At 46.4% G+C, this 18,632-nt stretch overlaps 1 protein-coding gene across 3 annotated transcripts in view; it reads right to left on the bottom strand.

Moving 5' to 3' along the window:
* SPEF2 (sperm flagellar 2) overlaps positions 1–16,223 on the bottom strand; it is a 226,947-nt gene extending 210,724 nt beyond the window's left edge. For all 3 annotated transcript variants that reach the window (XM_073621074.1, XM_073621088.1, XM_073621082.1), the window contains exon 1: positions 16,039–16,223. In XM_073621074.1, coding sequence (XP_073477175.1) covers positions 16,039–16,096 — 58 coding nt within the window. In that variant the 5' untranslated portion in view covers positions 16,097–16,223. The remainder of the gene's footprint in view (positions 1–16,038) is intronic.
* Positions 16,224–18,632: the final 2,409 nt, after the last annotated feature.

Below are 18,632 nucleotides of genomic sequence, written 5' to 3'. Positions count from 1 at the left end.
AGCAGAACATAAACAGTGCAAGCATGTGAAGGGCAAGTCTACAGGGACACAGATGTTTGTTCTCCCTCGCAACTCAATCTTGTTTGTTGGCTGCAGGTGAATCAGAACATTGCTGAGTGCGTTCCAAGATCACATACAGGATTAGGAGGGTGCGTTATCAGAAGAAGAAAGCTTGCCGCAGACACAGGAAAGAGCGATTATTTTATATATAATTATAATATATATAAAATAATAATTTTTAGCACAACAATTTTTTTTTTTGCAGCCTTCATACACTGCCACAATTTTTTTTGTGTGTCAGATAATGGCTTTTGTCAAGACAATGGTTAGGTCTATAGAGTCAGGTTGCACTTAAATCATATCTATACTGTATATTTGTAGCTTACCACCATCCCGCTGTTGCCAACCAATTGCGACGAACCCCTGTCCTCAACAGGACTATGTCCGCCGTAAATGCTTCCTCTGTCCAGTACCAGCACTAACCAAGACCCCTTAGCCCACCCAGTCACTAGCCATAACTCATTGTAGGGTGAAAAACATCAAACTCCTTTATTCCAGCACATATTACCAAAGATATCCAACTCCGAGACACTTCCCCCCACCCTTGGATTCAGGGCGGGGTAAACTGTCCAATCACAATAGACACACAATATATACATATATACAACATTAAGTCTGACTAGCACAGATCATAGTGGGGTTCTCAGGCACCCTGTGCTCCTAATGGACACAGGGTGAATTACACATAAGAGGGTCCGGGGAAGCAGGACAAAGTTTCCAAAGCTCTCCAAGGTAAGCTGAGTTGCACAAACTCCCCACCCAAAGTGACTCCTGTCACAGACCTCTTTTGCCCATATCCAACAGATATAATAAAACACTTCCACTTGTATATTTAACAGACCAAAGGGGAGCAAAATAGGAAGGCTTGCTGTTAGCCTCTGTTCACTCCATGGTGGATTGATTTACCGAGAGTGGTAGAGCAGCAGCTTTCAGGCATTCAGGAGGTGATACTGTCACCTCCTGAATACCTGTTTTTTTTTTTTTTTTGCCCAAGAGCAACCTTGCATTGAGTGTTTGGCTCATGATTCCGGCACCTAAATCCAATTGAGACTTTGTGGCAAGACTTGAAAATTGCTGTTCATAGACGCTCTCCATCCAATCTGACGGAACTTGAGCTATTTTGCAAAGAAGAATGGGCAAAAATGTCACTCTAGATGTGCAAAACTGGTAGAGACATCCCCAAAAAGACTTGCAGCTGGAATTGCAGTTAAAGGTGATTCTACAAAGTATTGACTCAGGGGGGCTGAATACAAATGCACACCATAATTTTCAGTTATTTACTTGTAAAAATTTTGAAAAACATTTATCATTTTTCTTCCACTTCACAATTATGTGCCACTTTGTGTTGGTCTATCACATAAAATCCTAATAAAATACATTTATGTTTTTTGTTGTAACATGTCAAAATTTGTAACATTTCAAGGTGTATGAATACTTTTTCAAGGCACTGTACTTCAAAAATCACTTACTGTTAAAACGTTTTATTTTCAACTTTGACTAGTGTAGGGAAGGGTTAGAACAGTCATTCTCTACCCTTTTACCTGAGAGGAACCCTTAAAACATTTTTCAGATCTCAGAGAACCCTTACTAGGGTCAGGGGAAATAATGCCTCTTTACATTGGTGTCCAATAGGAAGAATGAGCCCCTTACAGTGGTGGTCAGAATACCATCCATACAGACAGCTAAAAAGATCGCTGGTGGTGGCTCTGCCAAGTGATATTGGACCTGGAAATATCAGGCACCATCAGATGGGAGGTCAGTCAGCCAGAGCTAAAAGATCACTTAGCAACCTCTGGATTAACCCTAGCTGAGCATGGCTGGGTTAGAATTTTTTGTAACTTTTTTTTTCTATTTGACTGTTTGTGAATCCATCAGGAAGATGTCCTTCTCATGCCCTTTGACACAAGGCAGATAAACAAAGCAAAAAGTCGAGCTAATTGGTGGAATGATAAATGACATATACTTCCAATGTTAGGTGCCAAAAATCACAATAAGTGACACGAAACAAAGGTTAAAGAGATACAAACCAAAGTGCAAAATTGAGTGCATCAAACTATATGTAAAACCAAATATAGTGCATCAACAATACAAATGCAAATAAGTGATGATATGAATAAAGATGGATAAAGAAATGTAAATAAATTATATTGTAAGAATCCAATTAAAAAATGTCCATTAGCTAGGTGAAGTGAAGAAAACACAAAAATCAATCCATATATGGAAGAAATGAATCCATATTGCAAAAATTAAATAAACCATAAAAAATCCAATATTGATGTAAGTCCAAAGGTGATGTGTTGTGAAGTTCCACACTAAAGTGACAAGTGAAAAAATATATCCTCCACCACAGAAAAATGCTGCCGCTTACCAGAAATCGGTGGTCCCTTATTACAGGGGACCACACTGGGCGAGTGGCTGTAACCCCAGACCGGGATCTCACTGGCAAGCACTATCAAAGATGAAAAAATCCTCAGCCTAAGGGATAGCCTTTAGATCTTTTAAAGAGATACTTATGGAACATCAATCTATAGCCTTGCTCAAAGCATATTCAAAAAGGACTGAAAAAGCCTGAGCAGTGTGCAATATGATTGCAGGGTAGTCATGTACCGGTGTTTCTCTGGATCCAACTGCTAAGATGATCCACACAGCTTGTCACGCTCTGCTCATCTGATAGGGATAGCAATAGGTAAAGCCTGAAAAAGGTACAGAAACTTGAGAAGAACACTCATTTTAACAATATTGCACCTCCCAAACTAAGAATGTAATCCAGAATTCCATTTATCCAGAAGAGCATGCACGTTTCGTAGAAGGGGAGGAAAGTTAAGATCAAAAGTGCATGAGAGGTCAGCAGGGATAAAAGGTCCCCAGGTATTTCAGGGCTCGGTCTGTCCAACTAAAATTTAAAGCTGAGCTTCAGAGATCGAAGCAGGGAAGGAGAAATTTCCACCCCCATGGCTTTAGACTTTGCAAAGTTAATCTTAAGATAACTAAGGGACCCATATAGTTTGAATTTTCTGAACAGATTTGGAAGGGAGATTAGTGGATTGGTCAAAGAGAACAGCATGTCGTTGGCATAAGCCAAGGTCTTATGTTAGGATCTCCCAATGCACATGCCTTGTATATCAGGGTTTAACCGGACAGTGCATAGGAAGGGCTCTAATGTAAGAGCAAATAAAAGGGGTGATAATGGGCATCCCTGTCTAGCCATTTGTGACTGGGAAGGGGGAGGACAAGACACCATTCATCCTAACCTGGGCCGTCGGTGAAGAGTAAAGACTCGAGATCCAGCGGACCATGTTGTCCCCCAGGCCGATATGTCTCAGAACAGCAAACATGAACCGCCAGTTGACCCGGTCAAAAGGCCTTCTCCGCATCAGTCCCCAAGAAGATGCATGGAGTTTGCGATTGACACGCAACATGAATCAGGTTAAGAACCTGGGTGGTATTGTCTCTTGCCTCCCTTGTCGGGATGAATCCCACTTAGTCCAAGTGGACCAGGGAAGGTAGATGTATTTTAAGGCGAGAGGCCAGTATCTTGGTAAAAAGATTCAGATCTGCGTTTAGCAGGCAAATTGGACTGTAACTCCCGCATTGCATGGAGTCTTTCCCATCTTTAGGGATGACCGAAATAATAGCTTTCAAAGACTCCCTGTGGAAGGAAGCAGAGTCTCCTAGGGTATTTAGCATTTTTACCAAGTAAGGACCCAGAGCGGGTGATAAGAGCTTATAATATTGTACTGTAAAGCCATCCAGGACCGGAGCTTTACCAGACTTCGCTGAGCCAACCGCTGCTTGCAGTTCCTCTAGCGTAATAGGGTCTTTCAATTCTTGTCGCACCGGGGATGGAAGGCGTGGCATCCCCGAGGCTACCAAGTAATTGTCAATTCTAGAGTGGGAAGGTGGCTCCAGTTTAAGATTGTAAAGAGAAGAGTAAAAATCTTGGAATGACTGGGCTATTTGTTTAGGAAGGGTGGCTTTCCTTCCATCCTGGCGTGATAGCTGCGGAACATAAATGGTCGAGTGATGGTTGCAAAGGGATCTAGCAAGAAGCTTGCCACATTTTATTGCCGAATTTAAAAAAATACCTCCGACCCTTTTGTAGTGCCTTTTAGCCTTGTAAAGAAGAAGGTCAGAAACCCGGCTGTGAAGACTCAGGAGTTCTCACTCAGTGTCTGGAGAGGGAATATGTTTATGTAGTGCTTCCAAGCATTGGATGTCTCAAAGAAGGGAAGACATTTGCGCCTCTCTTTCTCTCTTCACCCTAGCTCCATGCTTGATCAGGACTCCTCTAATCACCGATTTGTGAGCTTCCCATATCACTCCAGGGTCACAGTCCAGAGTATAGTTTACCTGGAAATACCATGTTATCTCCTTCAAAACATCTGCTAAAATGGCGGGATCCTGGAGGAGACTTTCATTCAGTCTCCACGTTCCGGTACCGGAGCGTTGGGAGTCTGTAATGCTGTATTTCAAAACAATCGGTGCATGGTCCAACCAAGTGATGGACCCAATCAAGGTGTCAACAACAGAGTGTAACTGGCTTTGGGGAACAAGAAAATAGTCTATACGAGAGTATATTTTATGAGTGGGGGAGAAAAAAGTGTAGTCCCTCTCACCAGAGTGCAGCAATCTCCATATGTCGACCAGCTGAGCTCCATGAAGGGATTTTGAGAAGCGTTTACGTGTGCCAGGGAGAATCGAAGAAGAACCTGAAGAGGTGTCCACGCTAGGTAATAAAGGGACATTAAGGTCACTGCCTAGAATCTATTGGCCCTCAGCAAATTCCAAAAGTTTATCTAAGGCGTTTCGAAGAAAGAGGTCCTGTTGCATACTAGGAGCATAGACAGTGGCCAAGGTTACTTTGACACCACTGATTGTGCCTTTAAGAAACAGGAAGCGCCTCCGGCATCCATGAGAGTGCCCGAACATTTCCATGGAATCTTAGCAGAAATCATAATAGAAACTCCCTTGGATATAGCCAAGGGATTGGTAGCATGGTAAGTCAAGGAAAATACCAGTTTCTAAGCAAAGGAAGGTGGTCATCACTAAAATGTGTTTCCTGGAGAAATGCAACATCTGCACCCATATGTTTCAGGTCGTGCACAAGCATGCGTCTCTTCTCTGGTGTATTAAGTCCCTTAGCATTTAGAGACACAAAACACAGGGTATCCATTGTTTGACTAACTCAGATAGAAGAAAAAAAAAAATTTAGGGGGGGGGGGGGGTTTAAGGAAAGAAGATGGAAGAGAAGGTAAATAGAGTAGGAGACAGATAAGAAAGAAAGATCAAGGAGAAGAAAGCCAATGGAGATGCCCCTGCTAGAGCAGCAAGTGGAAACCCACTAAAGCACTCAAAAAAACAGCCACAAGGCCACCTGAGTGCGGGCCTAAGGGGGGGAAGTAGTTAAACACAGCAGAGGGGTGGAGCCCCCGGCATACTCCAGCAAACATTATATATGAACAGCAGATATGCCACAAAATCTTAATAGCTAAGGGTAAACATACCAGATAATAATCAAGTTGTGCCAGGTCAAAGAACAGTGCGGAACAGCAAGAGCTCTCTGACTCAATCTCCGCAAACCAAATTGCCTGTGGTGAGCGACAGCAGAGCAGCCCTAAAAACGTTATTGCAAGAGAAGGCATCGAACTAGATGAATGGCTGTATCCATCCAAGCTCCACCAACGGAGCACCACCTTCCATGTGTCACCACAGACAACATAAACCGAAAATACATGCAGTTCCAGGGGTCACATGCAGCCTGACACAGGAGGCATCCAAGGACTGATAAGTACAGCCAAGATGGTCGTGGCATTAGGAGCAAGTCTTCCAGAAGCAATGCAGGGGTGTATTCAATGCACCAAGCGTTGATGGACAGTCAGCCCTCTAAGCTGGATGAAGCTCTGAGCAGTAAGGACAAAGGGGACCGCATCAGACTCAGTAGGGAGAGTGGACAACGCACAGGGAGTTCTAAGAACAGTTCAATGTTAATTTGGGCAAATAAGTAACCTGGGCACATAAAAAAAGATTTTTACTCACAGATAGAGCAGAACTTACAGCTCGATGTAAGATCTGCTTTATAGAAACTGTGAGGCACTACTCAGTGATCCATTATCACCATGGATCAGGACTCCTGCATACCCTCTGGAGATATTGCTCTGGATTGACTGCATGTTCTGGGTAGATGGGGAGGCCGGCCAGATAGGGAGAGGGGTGCCTGGTTGCCCCGGCATCCATGACAGCATATGTAACCAGTTGGGCACCGGAAAGGGATCCACTTCTAGGAGGGCAAAAAGTCCTGAAAGATCAGCCTGAGACCGGATGGTGAAAGAGGAGGGACCCTTGCGAATTGTGACGGAGATGGGGTAGCCCCAGCAATAGGTATGCCCCAGCTGCCGGACCCGGTCCAGAACTGGGCCAAGGAGGGCTCTATGTTGAAGGGTAGCCCGGGATATATCCAGCAGAATTTTAATTTGTGCTCCATCAAAGTCTACTTCTCCAGTCTCCCAAGCTTTACAAAGGATAGCTTTTTTGTGGGTGTAGTGATGTAGGTGGCTTATGACTTCCCGCGGCTGGTTTGGACATGTAGGTTTAGGACCCAGAGCTCTATGTATACTGTCCAATTCCATGTTGGCAGGTGGAGCAGTGTCTAGGATCCTGTGAAAAATGGCAAGGACTGTTTCCCGCAGATCCTACGTGCCTGTAGCTTCGGGGAGTCCACGGAGCCGCAAATTGTTCCAGCGGCTCCTATCCTCCAATTCCTGCAGATGTAGCTGTAGGGCCAAGGCCGACTCAGCTTGGTAATTACGGGCCGATTCCAGTTCCATCACCTGCTGCTCCAAGTTTGTAGTCGCCGTCTCCCCCGCTGTTAGTTGGTCTGATAGCACCTGTACTTTCGTCTGGACGATCTGTATATCTCTACGATCGGCATCCTCAATCCTTAGAATGAGGGCTTCAATGTCTGCCTTGGTGGGGAGGGCTTGCAGGAGAGTCCGGAGGTCTGCTTCACCTCTCCGAGCAGGTGTGACTAGGGTATGAGGGTGAGACCTGGTCACCTGGTATCAGTGCCATTGGAATCTCAAAATCAGAGTCAGAGCACATAGAAGAAGCCCTTGAGGAGGAAGCCTCGGCCGTGTGGCCACATGTAGTCGCCATCTTGGACCCAGAGCCGGGTATGTGAGTGCCCGCAAAAAAATTAGGGATCTCCGCCTTGGGGTTGTTCGCCTTGGGTGGCTTGCGAGGGTCTTTGCTTTGCACTTCTTCCCAAATGGCATACTGCTGTTTACAGGCAGATGTAATGGTCAAATACTGGAGTAAAGCCGGGAGCTCGAGTGCAACGCGTCTTCACCCGGCCATGTCCAGACCACACCCCCCCGTAAGTGATTTGTTTATCCTTGCGCAAAAAAAAAAGCATGTTAACTTCTACACTTAGGAGGCACTTCCCCTTTCTTGTACTAACACAGAGTTGGCTATACTCTGAGGATAGCTGCCGCCTCCCATCTTTTTCTAACACACATATATATGTGCATGTATTCCCTCTCTTACCCACAGATTTTTATGGACTATACATTATATGGACTTATTTGTTTTTAACCCCTGATTTACCATTCTGATTACGCTCTCATTCTGCACCAGAAACTATTGTATATTATTTTGCTCAATACTTTGTTGAAGCACCTTTGGCACCAACTACAGCCTCAAGTCTTTTTGAGTATGAAGCTGGACACACCTATTTTTGGGCAATTTATCTGATTCTTCTTTGCAGGACCTCTCAAGCTCCATCAGGTTGGATGGGGAGCGTCAGTGTACAGCCATTTTCAGATCTCTCAGATCTCTCAAGAGATGTTCAATCAAGTCTGAGCTCTGCCTGGGCCATTCACAGAGTTGTTATAGAGCCACTCCTTTGTTATCTTGGCTGTGTGCTTAGGGTCGTTGTCCTGTTGGAAGATGAACCTTTGTCCAATCTGAGATCCACAGCGCTCAGGAGCAGGTTTTCATCAAGGATGTCTCTGTACATTGCTGCATTCATCTTTTCCTTGATCCTGACTAGTCTCCCTGTTCCTGCCACTGAAAAACATCCCCACAGCATGATGCTGCCACCACCATGCTTCACTGTAGGGATGGTATTGGCCAGATGATAAGCGGTGCCTGGTTTCCTTCAGACATGACGCTTGCCATTCAGGCTAAAGAGTTCAATCTTTGTTTCATCAGACCAGAGGATTTTGTTTCTCATGGTCTAAGAGTCCTTCAGGTGCCTTTTGGCAAACTCCAGGCGGGCTGCCATGTGCCTTTTACTGAGGAGTGGCTTCCGTCTGGCCACTATACTATACAGGCCTGATTGGTGGAGTGCTGCAGAGATGGATGTTCTTCTGGAAGGTTCTCCTCTCTCCACAGAGAAACGCTGAGCTCTGTCAGAGTGACCATCGCGACCACCTAGTGGTTCCAAACTTCTTCTATTTACAGATGATGGAGGCCACTGTGCTCATTGAGACCTTCAATGCTGCAGAAATGTTTCTGTACCCTTCCCTAGATCTGTGCCGCGATAAAATCCTGTTTGAGGTCTACAGACAATTCCTTGGACTTCGTGGCTTGGTTTGTGCTCTGACATGCACTGTTAACTGTGGGACCTTATATAGACAGGTGTGTGCCTTTCCAAATCATGTGCAATCAACTGAATTTACCACAGATGGACTCCAATCAAGTTGTAGAAACATCTCAAGGATGATCAGTGGAAACAGGATGTGCCTGAGCTCAATCTTGCAAAGGCAAAGGCTGTGAATACTTATGTATTTGGTATTTTTTTCGTTTTTATTTTTAATAATTTTGTAAAGATTTCAAACAAACTTCTTTCACATTGTCATTATAGGGCATTGTTTATAGAATTTTGAGGAAAAAAAAATGTAATCCATTTTGGAATAAGGCTGTAACATAACAAAATGTGGAAAAGTGAAGCATTGTGAATACTTTGCAGGTGCATTGTATGTAATGAAAACTGAAAAGTTTTATTAAAAAAAATACAAGCATGTTGATGAAAGGGGGTGGAGGAACCAGGGAAGGCGAAATATAAGTAGATTCAATTTCAGCTTTAGGCCCCTTTCACACGAGGCGGACTCTGCTTCCACGGAGTCCGCCTCGGTCCGCCGGCTCAGCGGGAGATCTCTCCGTTGATCTCCGCTGAGCCGGCGGATGACAGGTCCCTCTCTGCTCACTGAGTGGGGAGGGGCTTGTCAGGCGCCGCTGCCGCCTATGGAGGGATCGGATGAAAACGGACAGCATGTCCGTTTTCATCAGATCTCACCCAATCCGATCTGCCAGCGACGGACCTGGACGTAGGGCCATCCGTCTGCTTTTAGCTGATCGGACCGGATCGGATGTCAGCGGACATGTCTCCGCTGACATCCGTCGCTCCATAGGCTAACATGGAGCGCCCATTCAGGTCCGCCTGTCAGTTTTGATCATGTGAAAGGGGCCTTAAGGGTAATTTGTTTCAGATGTATCAGATTTGAGACTAAAAATGTATTTGAATGCAAACTAGCTACTGCAAAAGCAAATAATGAAGCATCAGCAAACAACAAGGTCATACTTCTGCTCACTTTGCTGTCTTTTCCTGTCAGCAAGCACTCAGTGTTGAACTGACAGCACTGTGCAATGCAACAGAACCTGACTGACTCACACTGCTGCCCCACCCTCCCTGAGTCTTGGTCTTGCTGTTCAGGGAATTAAAAAAAAACTAAAAAACTAAAATAAAACTAAAAAACTAAAATAAAGATAATTACTGGTACATATACTAGCTGTAATTAACAATGCATTTTTAATAAACACAGATCTAGATTAAATGTTGATTTTGTCATCTATGTGGGGTTCAGCTTTAATAAAAATCAAACTTCTATCTATTCCACAATAACATAGTTCCTATGCAGTGCCTCTGGTAATAACCAAGTCTTGCTCTTGTGTACAGGAAAGTCTCTTCCACATACTCTCTGGGGATCCATTAGGGAAACACACAAGGTCCGCTAAGGTAAAACACCTCAGTAACTAAAGCAAAGTTACAGAGGCTGCCAAAAAGTGGGGTGCGGTACCTTAAAAAAAAATGTGCCCGCTAGGGTTGAGATGTGGACTCTAGCAGTGGGCCTCATTTACATCTGCGGTTGGGGGGGGGTCTCCTCTTTAAGCTGCAAAAGCAGAGGATGGGAGTGTGTTCACATGCTGTGGCCACAATGCTTTGCTCCATAGCAACAGCAAAAATTATCCTCTTCTGTCACATTTGGTGGGTAGTCCTGACAGCCAAATATGACCCAATCAAGTCAGGTCTCATTCAAATATGTGGCAGTCCTTGCCGCCCTTCTGAAGTGAAGGCACACTGAGTTAAGTCCAAGTTTCTGCATGACATCTCCAGGGCTTATCCATACCAAACAACTTTTGAACTTGAAAATGAGGGACATTTCAGGGAGACAGTGACCGGTGGCATGCAAAAAAGTGGGTGTGGCCAAACATTATGGCGGGAGTAAGGATCACTATAGTACATGGAAGGCAGGAAGGAAGGATCATTATGGCATATGGAAGACAGGAAGAATCACTATGGTACATGGGAGGCAGGAAAGAAGGGTCACTATGGCACATGGAAGGCAGGAAGGAAGGATCACTATGGTACATGAAAGGCAGGAAGAAAGGATCACTATGGTACATGGAAGGCAGAAAGTATCAATATGGGAAATGGAAAGAAGAAAGGAGGGATCACCATAGTACATGAAAGGCATGAAGGAGAGATCACTATGGTACATGGAAGGCAGGAAGGAAGGATCACTGTGGTACATGGATGAAAGGAAGGAGGGATCACTATGGTACATTAAAGCCAGGAAGAAAGGATCACTATGGTACATGAAAGGCAAGAAGGAAGGATCACTATGGTACATTGAAGGCAGGAAGGATTACTATGGCACATGGAAGAAAGAAAGGAGGGATCACCATGGTACATGAAGGGCATGAAGGAAGTATCACTATGGTACATGGAAGGCAGGAAGGAAGGATCATTGTGGAAGATGGAGGAAAGGAAGGAGGGATCACTATGATACATTGAAGCCAGGAAGGAAGGATCATTATGATACATGGAAGGATCACTATATTATGTGGAAGGGAGAGAGAGAGAGAGAGAGAGAGAGAGAGAGAGAGAGAGAGAGAGAGAGAGAGAGAGAGAGGTGAGTTCAGTCACAGGCTGTGTCCACTCACCCAATGCTGCTTGGTCTCTAGAGCACTGCTTCGAAATTCCCGCCCACACAACCCCTTTACAGGCACCGATTGGCCTACCTCCTCTCCCATTCTGCAATCTCTAGAGCAGGCAGGCGAGCCGGCTGGTGGGTGAGTGGGCAGAGGATGTGGGGGGACTGTGCTGCTGGACACTGTGCTGCTGGACACTGTGCTGCTGAACACTGAGCAAGTCTGACAGGGGGATTAGTGGAGTTAAGTACCGGAACTTGTTCCGGCACTGGGCTCTGCAGCAGGATTCAGCCCAGATTCATGGAACACTGGGATTTACTTGAAATCGCAAGGTGGTTGGAACGTATGCCTATATATATTATTTACATATGACAACTTTACTGCACTTCTGGAAGACAGCTATCAATGTATTTTCTGGGAGAACGACTCTAATGCTTCAGGTTTTAAGTATCCTCAACAGTCGAGTCGGTGCAGCTGCTACACCTGCCTCTCCCCTCCTCCTACCCAATAACAGAAGCCTTTGTGTTATGTGAACTCATTCATATAATACAAAGGCTTCTCTGAATAGGCAGCAGAGGGCAGGGGTGGGAATAGCTGCTCTGTGTGCCTGTCTCTTCTCTCACAGTCTGGAGTGTGTGTATGCTCTGGCGGAGCCATAGACCAGTAAGACATACATTTTACAGATACATTCAGGAGATGTAATGCAGTTCCTTGGATTTAACCCACAGTGTGCCTGTACTTTTTACAACATGGCTGAATTTCTGGATTTCAGCTTTAAAGTTACCCACACCTGTGACAGCAGTACATGGCAAGCATAAAGATACATTTATTATCACCACATGGACTCTTTCAACTGGACTTTAAGAATAAAAGGTGGAATCTGGTCAGCTACCATAGGAATTGAGGCCACATTATAACTCGTCTGTGGAGAGGAAATGCACCGGAAAATGATCCACATTAACATGAAGGAAACATGCAAATTCCATATGATATAATATTCCCAGTGGAATAAATACCCAGGTTGCCAGCACTGCAAGGAAAGAGAGACAACCAGTAAACTATTCTGCACCCCCCCATGCTGGGTCTTTACTATACATAGGTAGTCAGGTTGAAAAAACACACAAGTCCATCTAGTCCAACCAAAAAATAAATAAAAAATACAATCCCATATACACAATCCTATATTCACAGTTGATCCAGAGGAAGGCGAAAAACCCCAGCAGAGCACGATCCAACTTGCTACAACAGGGGGAAAAAAATCCTTCCTGATCTCTCGAGAGGCAATCAGATTTTCCCTGGATCAACTTTACCTATAAATGTCAGTACCCAGTTATATTATGTACATTTAGGAAAGAATCCAGGCCTTTCTTAAATCTACTGAGCTGGCCAGAACCACCTCTGGAGGGAGTCTATAACACATTTTCACAGCTCTTACTGTGAATAAACCTTTCTTTATTTGGAGATGAAATCTCTTTTCCTCTAGACGTAAAAAGTGCCCCCTTGTCCTCTGTGATGACCTTAAAGTGAATAACTCATCACCAAGTTCACTATATGGACCACTTATGTATTTATACATGTTGATCATATCCCCCCTTTATCTCCTCTTCTCAAGAGAGAATAAATTCAGTTCCTCTAATCTTTCCTCATAGCTGAGCTCCTCCATGCCTCTTATCAGTTTGGTTGCCCTTCTCTGCACTTTCTCCAGTTCCCCGATATCCTTTTTGAGAACTGGTGCCCAAAACTGAACTGCATATTCCATATGGGGTCTTACTAATGATTTGTCAATGATTTGACAGGGGCAAAATTATATCTCTCTCTCTGGAGTCCATACCTCTCTTAATGCAAGAAAAGATTTTGCTCGCTTTGGAAACCGCAGCTTTGCATTGCATGCTATTATTAAGCTTATGATCTACCAGAACATCCAGATGCTTCTCCACTATGGATTCCCCCAGTTGTACCCCCCCCTTGTATGTATGATGCATTTATATTCTTAGCCCCCAAGTACATCATTTTACATTTATCAACATTGAAGCGGGCACAACTTTAAAGTGTGATATGTTGGGTATCAATTTACTTGGCGTAACATCATCTTTCACAATATAAAAAAAATTGGGCTAACTTTACTGTTGTCTTCTTTTTTAATTAAAAAAATAATTTTTCCGAAAAAATTGCGCTTGTAAGACCACTGCACAAATATAGTGTGACAGAAAGAATTGCAACGAACACGGAATGGACGGGCTATGGAAGAGGAGACAGTAAAGATGACGGCACAGGACGGGCCATGGAAGAGGAGACAGTAAAGATGGCGGCACAGGACGGGCCCTGGAAGAGGAGACAGTAAAGATGGCGGCACAGGACGGGCCCTGGAAGAGGAGACAGTAAAGATGGCGGCACAAGACAGGCCCTGGAAGAGGAGACAGTAAAGATGGCGGCACAGGACGGGCTCTGGCATAGGAAACAGTAAAGATGGCGGCACAGGACGGGCCCTGGAATAGGAGACAATAAAGATGGCGGCACAGGACGGGCCCTGGAAGAGGAGATAGTAAAGATGACGGCACAGGATGGGCACTGGAAGAGGAGACAGTAAAGATGGAGGCACAGGACAGGCTCTGGCATAGGAAACAGTAAAGATGGCGGCACAGGACGGGCCCTGGAAGAGGAGACAGTAAAGATGACGGTACAGGGCGGGCCCTGGAAGAGGAGACAGTAAAGATGGTGGCACAGGACGGGCCACGGAAGAGGAGACAGTAAAGATGGCGGCACAGGACAGGCCCTGGAAGAGGAGACAGTAAAGATGGTGGCACAAGACAGGCCCTGGAAGAGGAGACAGTAAAGATGGCGGTACAGGGCGGGCCCTGGAAGAGGAGACAGTAAAGATGGCGGCACAGGACGGGCACTGGAAGGGGAGACAGTAAAGATGGGGGTACAGGGCGGGCCCTGGAAGAGGAGACAGTAAAGATGGTGGCACAAGACAGGCCCTGGAAGAGGAGACAGTAAAGATGGCGGCACAGGACGGGCCCTGGAAGGGGAGACAGTAAAGATGGAGGCACAGGACAGGCTATGGAATAGGAAACAGTAAAGATGGCGGCACAGGACGGGCCCTGGCAGAGGAGACAGTAAAGATGGCGGCACAGGACGGGCCCTGGAAGAGGAGACAGTAAAGATGGCGGCACAGGACAGGCCCTGGAAGGTGAGACAGTAAAGATGGCGGCACAGGACGGGCCCTGGAAGAGGAGACAGAAAAGATGGTGGCACAGGATGGCCCTGAAAGAGGAGACAGTAAAGATGGCAGCACAGGACGGGCCCTGGAAGGGGAGACAGTAAAGATGGCGGCACAGGACGGGCCCTGGAAGAGGAGACAGTAAAGATGGCGGCACAGGACGGGCCATGGAAGAGGAGACAGTAAAGATGGCGGCACAGGACGGGCCCTGGAAGGGGAGACAGTAAAGATGGCGGCACAGGACGGGCCCTGGAAGGGGAGACAGTAAAGATGGCGGCACAGGACGGGCCCTGGAAGGGGAGACAGTAAAGATGGCGGCACAGGATGGGCCCTGGAAGAGGAGACAGTAAAGATGACGGCACAGGACGGGCACTGGAAGGGGAGACAGCAAAGATGGCGGCACAGGACGGGCCCTGGAAGAGGAGACAGTAAAGATGGCGGCACAGGACGGGGCCCTGGAAGAGGAGACAGTAAAGATGGCGGCACAGGACGGGCCCTGGAAGGGGAGACAGTAAAGATGGCGGCACAGGACGGGCCCTGGAAGAGGAGACAGTAAAGATGGCGGCACAGGATGGGCACTGGAAGGGGAGACAGTAAAGATAGCGGCACAGGACGGGCCCTGGAAGAGGAGACAGTAAAGATGGCGGCACAGGACGGGCCCTGGAAGGGGAGACAGTAAAGATGGCGGCACAGGACGGGCCCTGGAAGAGGAGACAGTAAAGATGGCGGCACAGGATGGGCACTGGAAGGGGAGACAGTAAAGATAGCGGCACAGGACGGGCCCTGGAAGAGGAGACAGTAAAGATGGCGGCACAGGACGGGCCCTGGAAGGGGAGACAGTAAAGATGGCGGCACAGGACGGGCCCTGGAAGAGGAGACAGTAAAGATGGCGGCACAGGACGGGCCCTGGAAGAGGAGACAGTAAAGATGGCAGCACAGGACGGGCACTGGAAGAGGAGACAGTAAAGATGGCGGCACAGGACGGGCCATGGAAGGGGAGACAGTAAAGATGGCGGCACAGGACGGGCACTGGAAGGGGAGACAGTAAAGATGGCGGCACAGGACGGGCACTGGAAGGGGAGACAGTAAAGATGGCGGCACAGGACAGGCACTGGAAGGGGAGACAGTAAAGATGGCGGCACAGGACGGGCACTGGAAGGGGAGACAGTAAAGATGGCGGCACAGGACGGGCACTGGAAGGGGTGAGCGGGGTGGGGGGAGGAAGACAAAGCTGGATTCATTATAAGAATATTACAGCATCAAAAGAACGCAAACGGTAAGCGAGGAAAACAGACCCTTTCATTGGTCGGTCCTCCTCTGATGTCACCCCACCACCCCGCCTATAATACTTTTTCCACATATTAATTAATAAAATAATAAATAAATATTTAATAAAAATAAAATGTCCAATATATATAATGCCAAATAGACAGATTGCATTGTGTGATTGGTCACAACTGAGATCTAAGCCTATTTCCAGGGGCAGATCTGTCATCCAGCATGTAGCCAGTGTTGTGTTTTGTACACACTCCATGCAGATCACTCACCCACACGCCTGGACAGCCCCAGCTCCTCGTTGAGCCACTGGCAGATAATGTCTGACATGCTGGCGGTATCAGAGATCGTCTCTCCCCGGAATCATCCCGATGACCGGCTCGCTCCCCTCCCGGCTTTCACACACACAGCAGCCCTGCCAGGCCGCGTCCCGTCTCCATGACAACCTGTAGTCATGTATCTGTTACCAGGGCCGCGCTGTGCACTATAGAGATGGGCGCTCTGCCGAGCGGGGCCCGCTGCACTGGAGCGCCACCTGGCGGGGGAATGTAGAAACGACCAAAACAAAGTAGATGTAGGGAAATGCATCGTTGAGGAGTCCTGAATGTGTCATGTTGTTCCCTTCTTCCTCAATAAAATGTATCTAAATAAAGCCAAGAACAAAAAAGTGCATTGTATCACAGCTTAGCTGTCCAAAGGGTAGGTTCTCACTCTATGTGTGTGTCAGGAAAGCACAAAAAATAGCGCACTTTCCAGACTCACAGAGAAAGGAACGTATGGCGGTGCCACCAGTGTTGCCGAACTATCAGATTGAAATTTACTGACGCAACACCCAAAATTTACTGTCACAGCCACGTTTTACTGGCATTTCCAAGTGCACATTTCAGTATTTAGGCTACAAACAAGTACAATATGCAATTAACAATGTGCTTTAAGGCTGAGTTCCACCCACATTTTGAACTACTCACCCTCCAGCAGTAATGTGTGCAGTAATCAAAATTTGGCATTTTTTTTTTTGGATCACTTACTTTATTCACTCTTTATTCCATTTTAACGTCCTCCCTCACGGCCGCTGTCGCACGCATCATTTATGGCTTTGCAATGTCTCCTGGGAGATGCATGTCATCAAACCCAGGCGACAACAGGCATCACCGGGTCGTAGCATTGCGTTGTTTCGAAACTAAAAATGATGTAATGCAAGGCGGTGCCCAGCTACAATATAATCTTCCTGCACTACGCCCTGTGTATACTGTGCACGAGCGAGAGCGGGAGGTGTATGCTGGGTAGCCAGCAGCACCTTATCCCGAAACAGACTCGGAGTGGGCTTCACGTGTCCACAGTGAAGATGGAAGCGCTCTGCATAACAGAAAACAAACATGAGTAACTAAAAAGATACGGAAATTCAGCGGCAATTTTGTTAATCACACACATTAAAGTTTTTAATGCGGTGAAGCATAACGGATTACCAAAAAAAATAAAAAATCCTGGGTGGAACTCCACTATAAGGTAAATATTAAGGAAAAAAAAACATATCTTATTTTATTTTTGATATAGTAAGTAAGTAGCTCAGGGACACGACTCAGGAGGGCAAGAAATTAGAGTGGGCAGGCTCCGACACATGAAATTGACTCTCACAGTGACACTAACAGTAGTGTGCAGCAGCACAGATGATGATGACACCTCACCGCCATGAGACGTCCCCTCCTGAGTCACAGTGACAGTCTCTCTCTCTCTATGCCAGGTGGTCCCTTTAGTCCACTCCAGTCCAAACAGCATTAACGGTCCCACTCCTGGCCTGCCTTGCTCACATCCCGCAGACCAACACACGAGGTTCCAGCCGCTCAGCTCGGATCCCTTGCACCATGACATCACACAACACGCTCAGGTACCGCCTCTGCCAGACCCGCCCTCCCGCCGGCGCCGCCCGAACACACTGTAGCAGGCACTGGGGTGGTCTTGGCTGGGTTCCGAGCTGCATATGCACAATTCTGAGCCAAGCATCACAGCCATATTTTTTGCTGGCAACCATTTACTGTCATTGGCATAAGAAAAGTGCTCGGTTTTTACTGGCTGCCAGTAAAAATACTGATGGTTGGCAACACTGGGTGCCACTCTGCATCTGCTAACGCATGCATGATTTAGCAAAAGGGTCAGGGACTTCTGTGTGTGTCTCACGTGTAGGGCAGCCCATTGAAATGAGGATCTATTCATACCAGGCGCAATAGGACTGTGTTGGACCCACCACAAGACAATCCAAAATGCTTTGTCTCCTACATGTGTTCTAAAAAAAAAATAGGCCCTATTTTTTCCCAGCGAGGCAATCCACCGCACAGCAGGCAATAGCACTTAATACAATGTCATGCTGCGACATTTCAATAAAGTTCATTTTAAAAAAAAAAGGAAAAATGCAATGCGCCAAGAACGGCGTATCGGCACTGCAGTCATCCCAGGACCCACTGTATGGCACTACACTGGTGTGAAAAGAACCTGAATGGGTTCCATTGCATTTGCATGGGGTGAACAGAACTGTCCCACGGACACGTTTATTCACATTTTGTGAGTGTTTTCACGCCCACACATAGGGTAGCCCATTTATTTCAATGGGCTTCCGTTTGCACAACAAACGTGTCAAAGTAGCTCATGTAGCTTTTTAAACATTGAGCTTTGCACGTTTTTTTAACCACGCATTTTTCAATGGGAAAAAATGCAAAACTGCTTGCCATGTTTGGGTGCCATTAATAATGGCAAGACGCGCTTTGCACGCATTCATGAAACATTCAGGTGTAAATGGGGTCTTACACAAGGAAGCTGCATTAGGGCTTATGCATATGGCTGTACAGCATCCACAACCTCAATAAACACTGTC

Source organism: Aquarana catesbeiana, linkage group LG01, assembly GCF_042186555.1.
Source record: "Aquarana catesbeiana isolate 2022-GZ linkage group LG01, ASM4218655v1, whole genome shotgun sequence".
Taxonomy (NCBI): domain Eukaryota; kingdom Metazoa; phylum Chordata; class Amphibia; order Anura; family Ranidae; genus Aquarana; species Aquarana catesbeiana.
The sequence above is the reverse complement of the archived record's forward strand: the minus strand, read 5'-3'. Positions and strand labels throughout refer to the sequence as shown.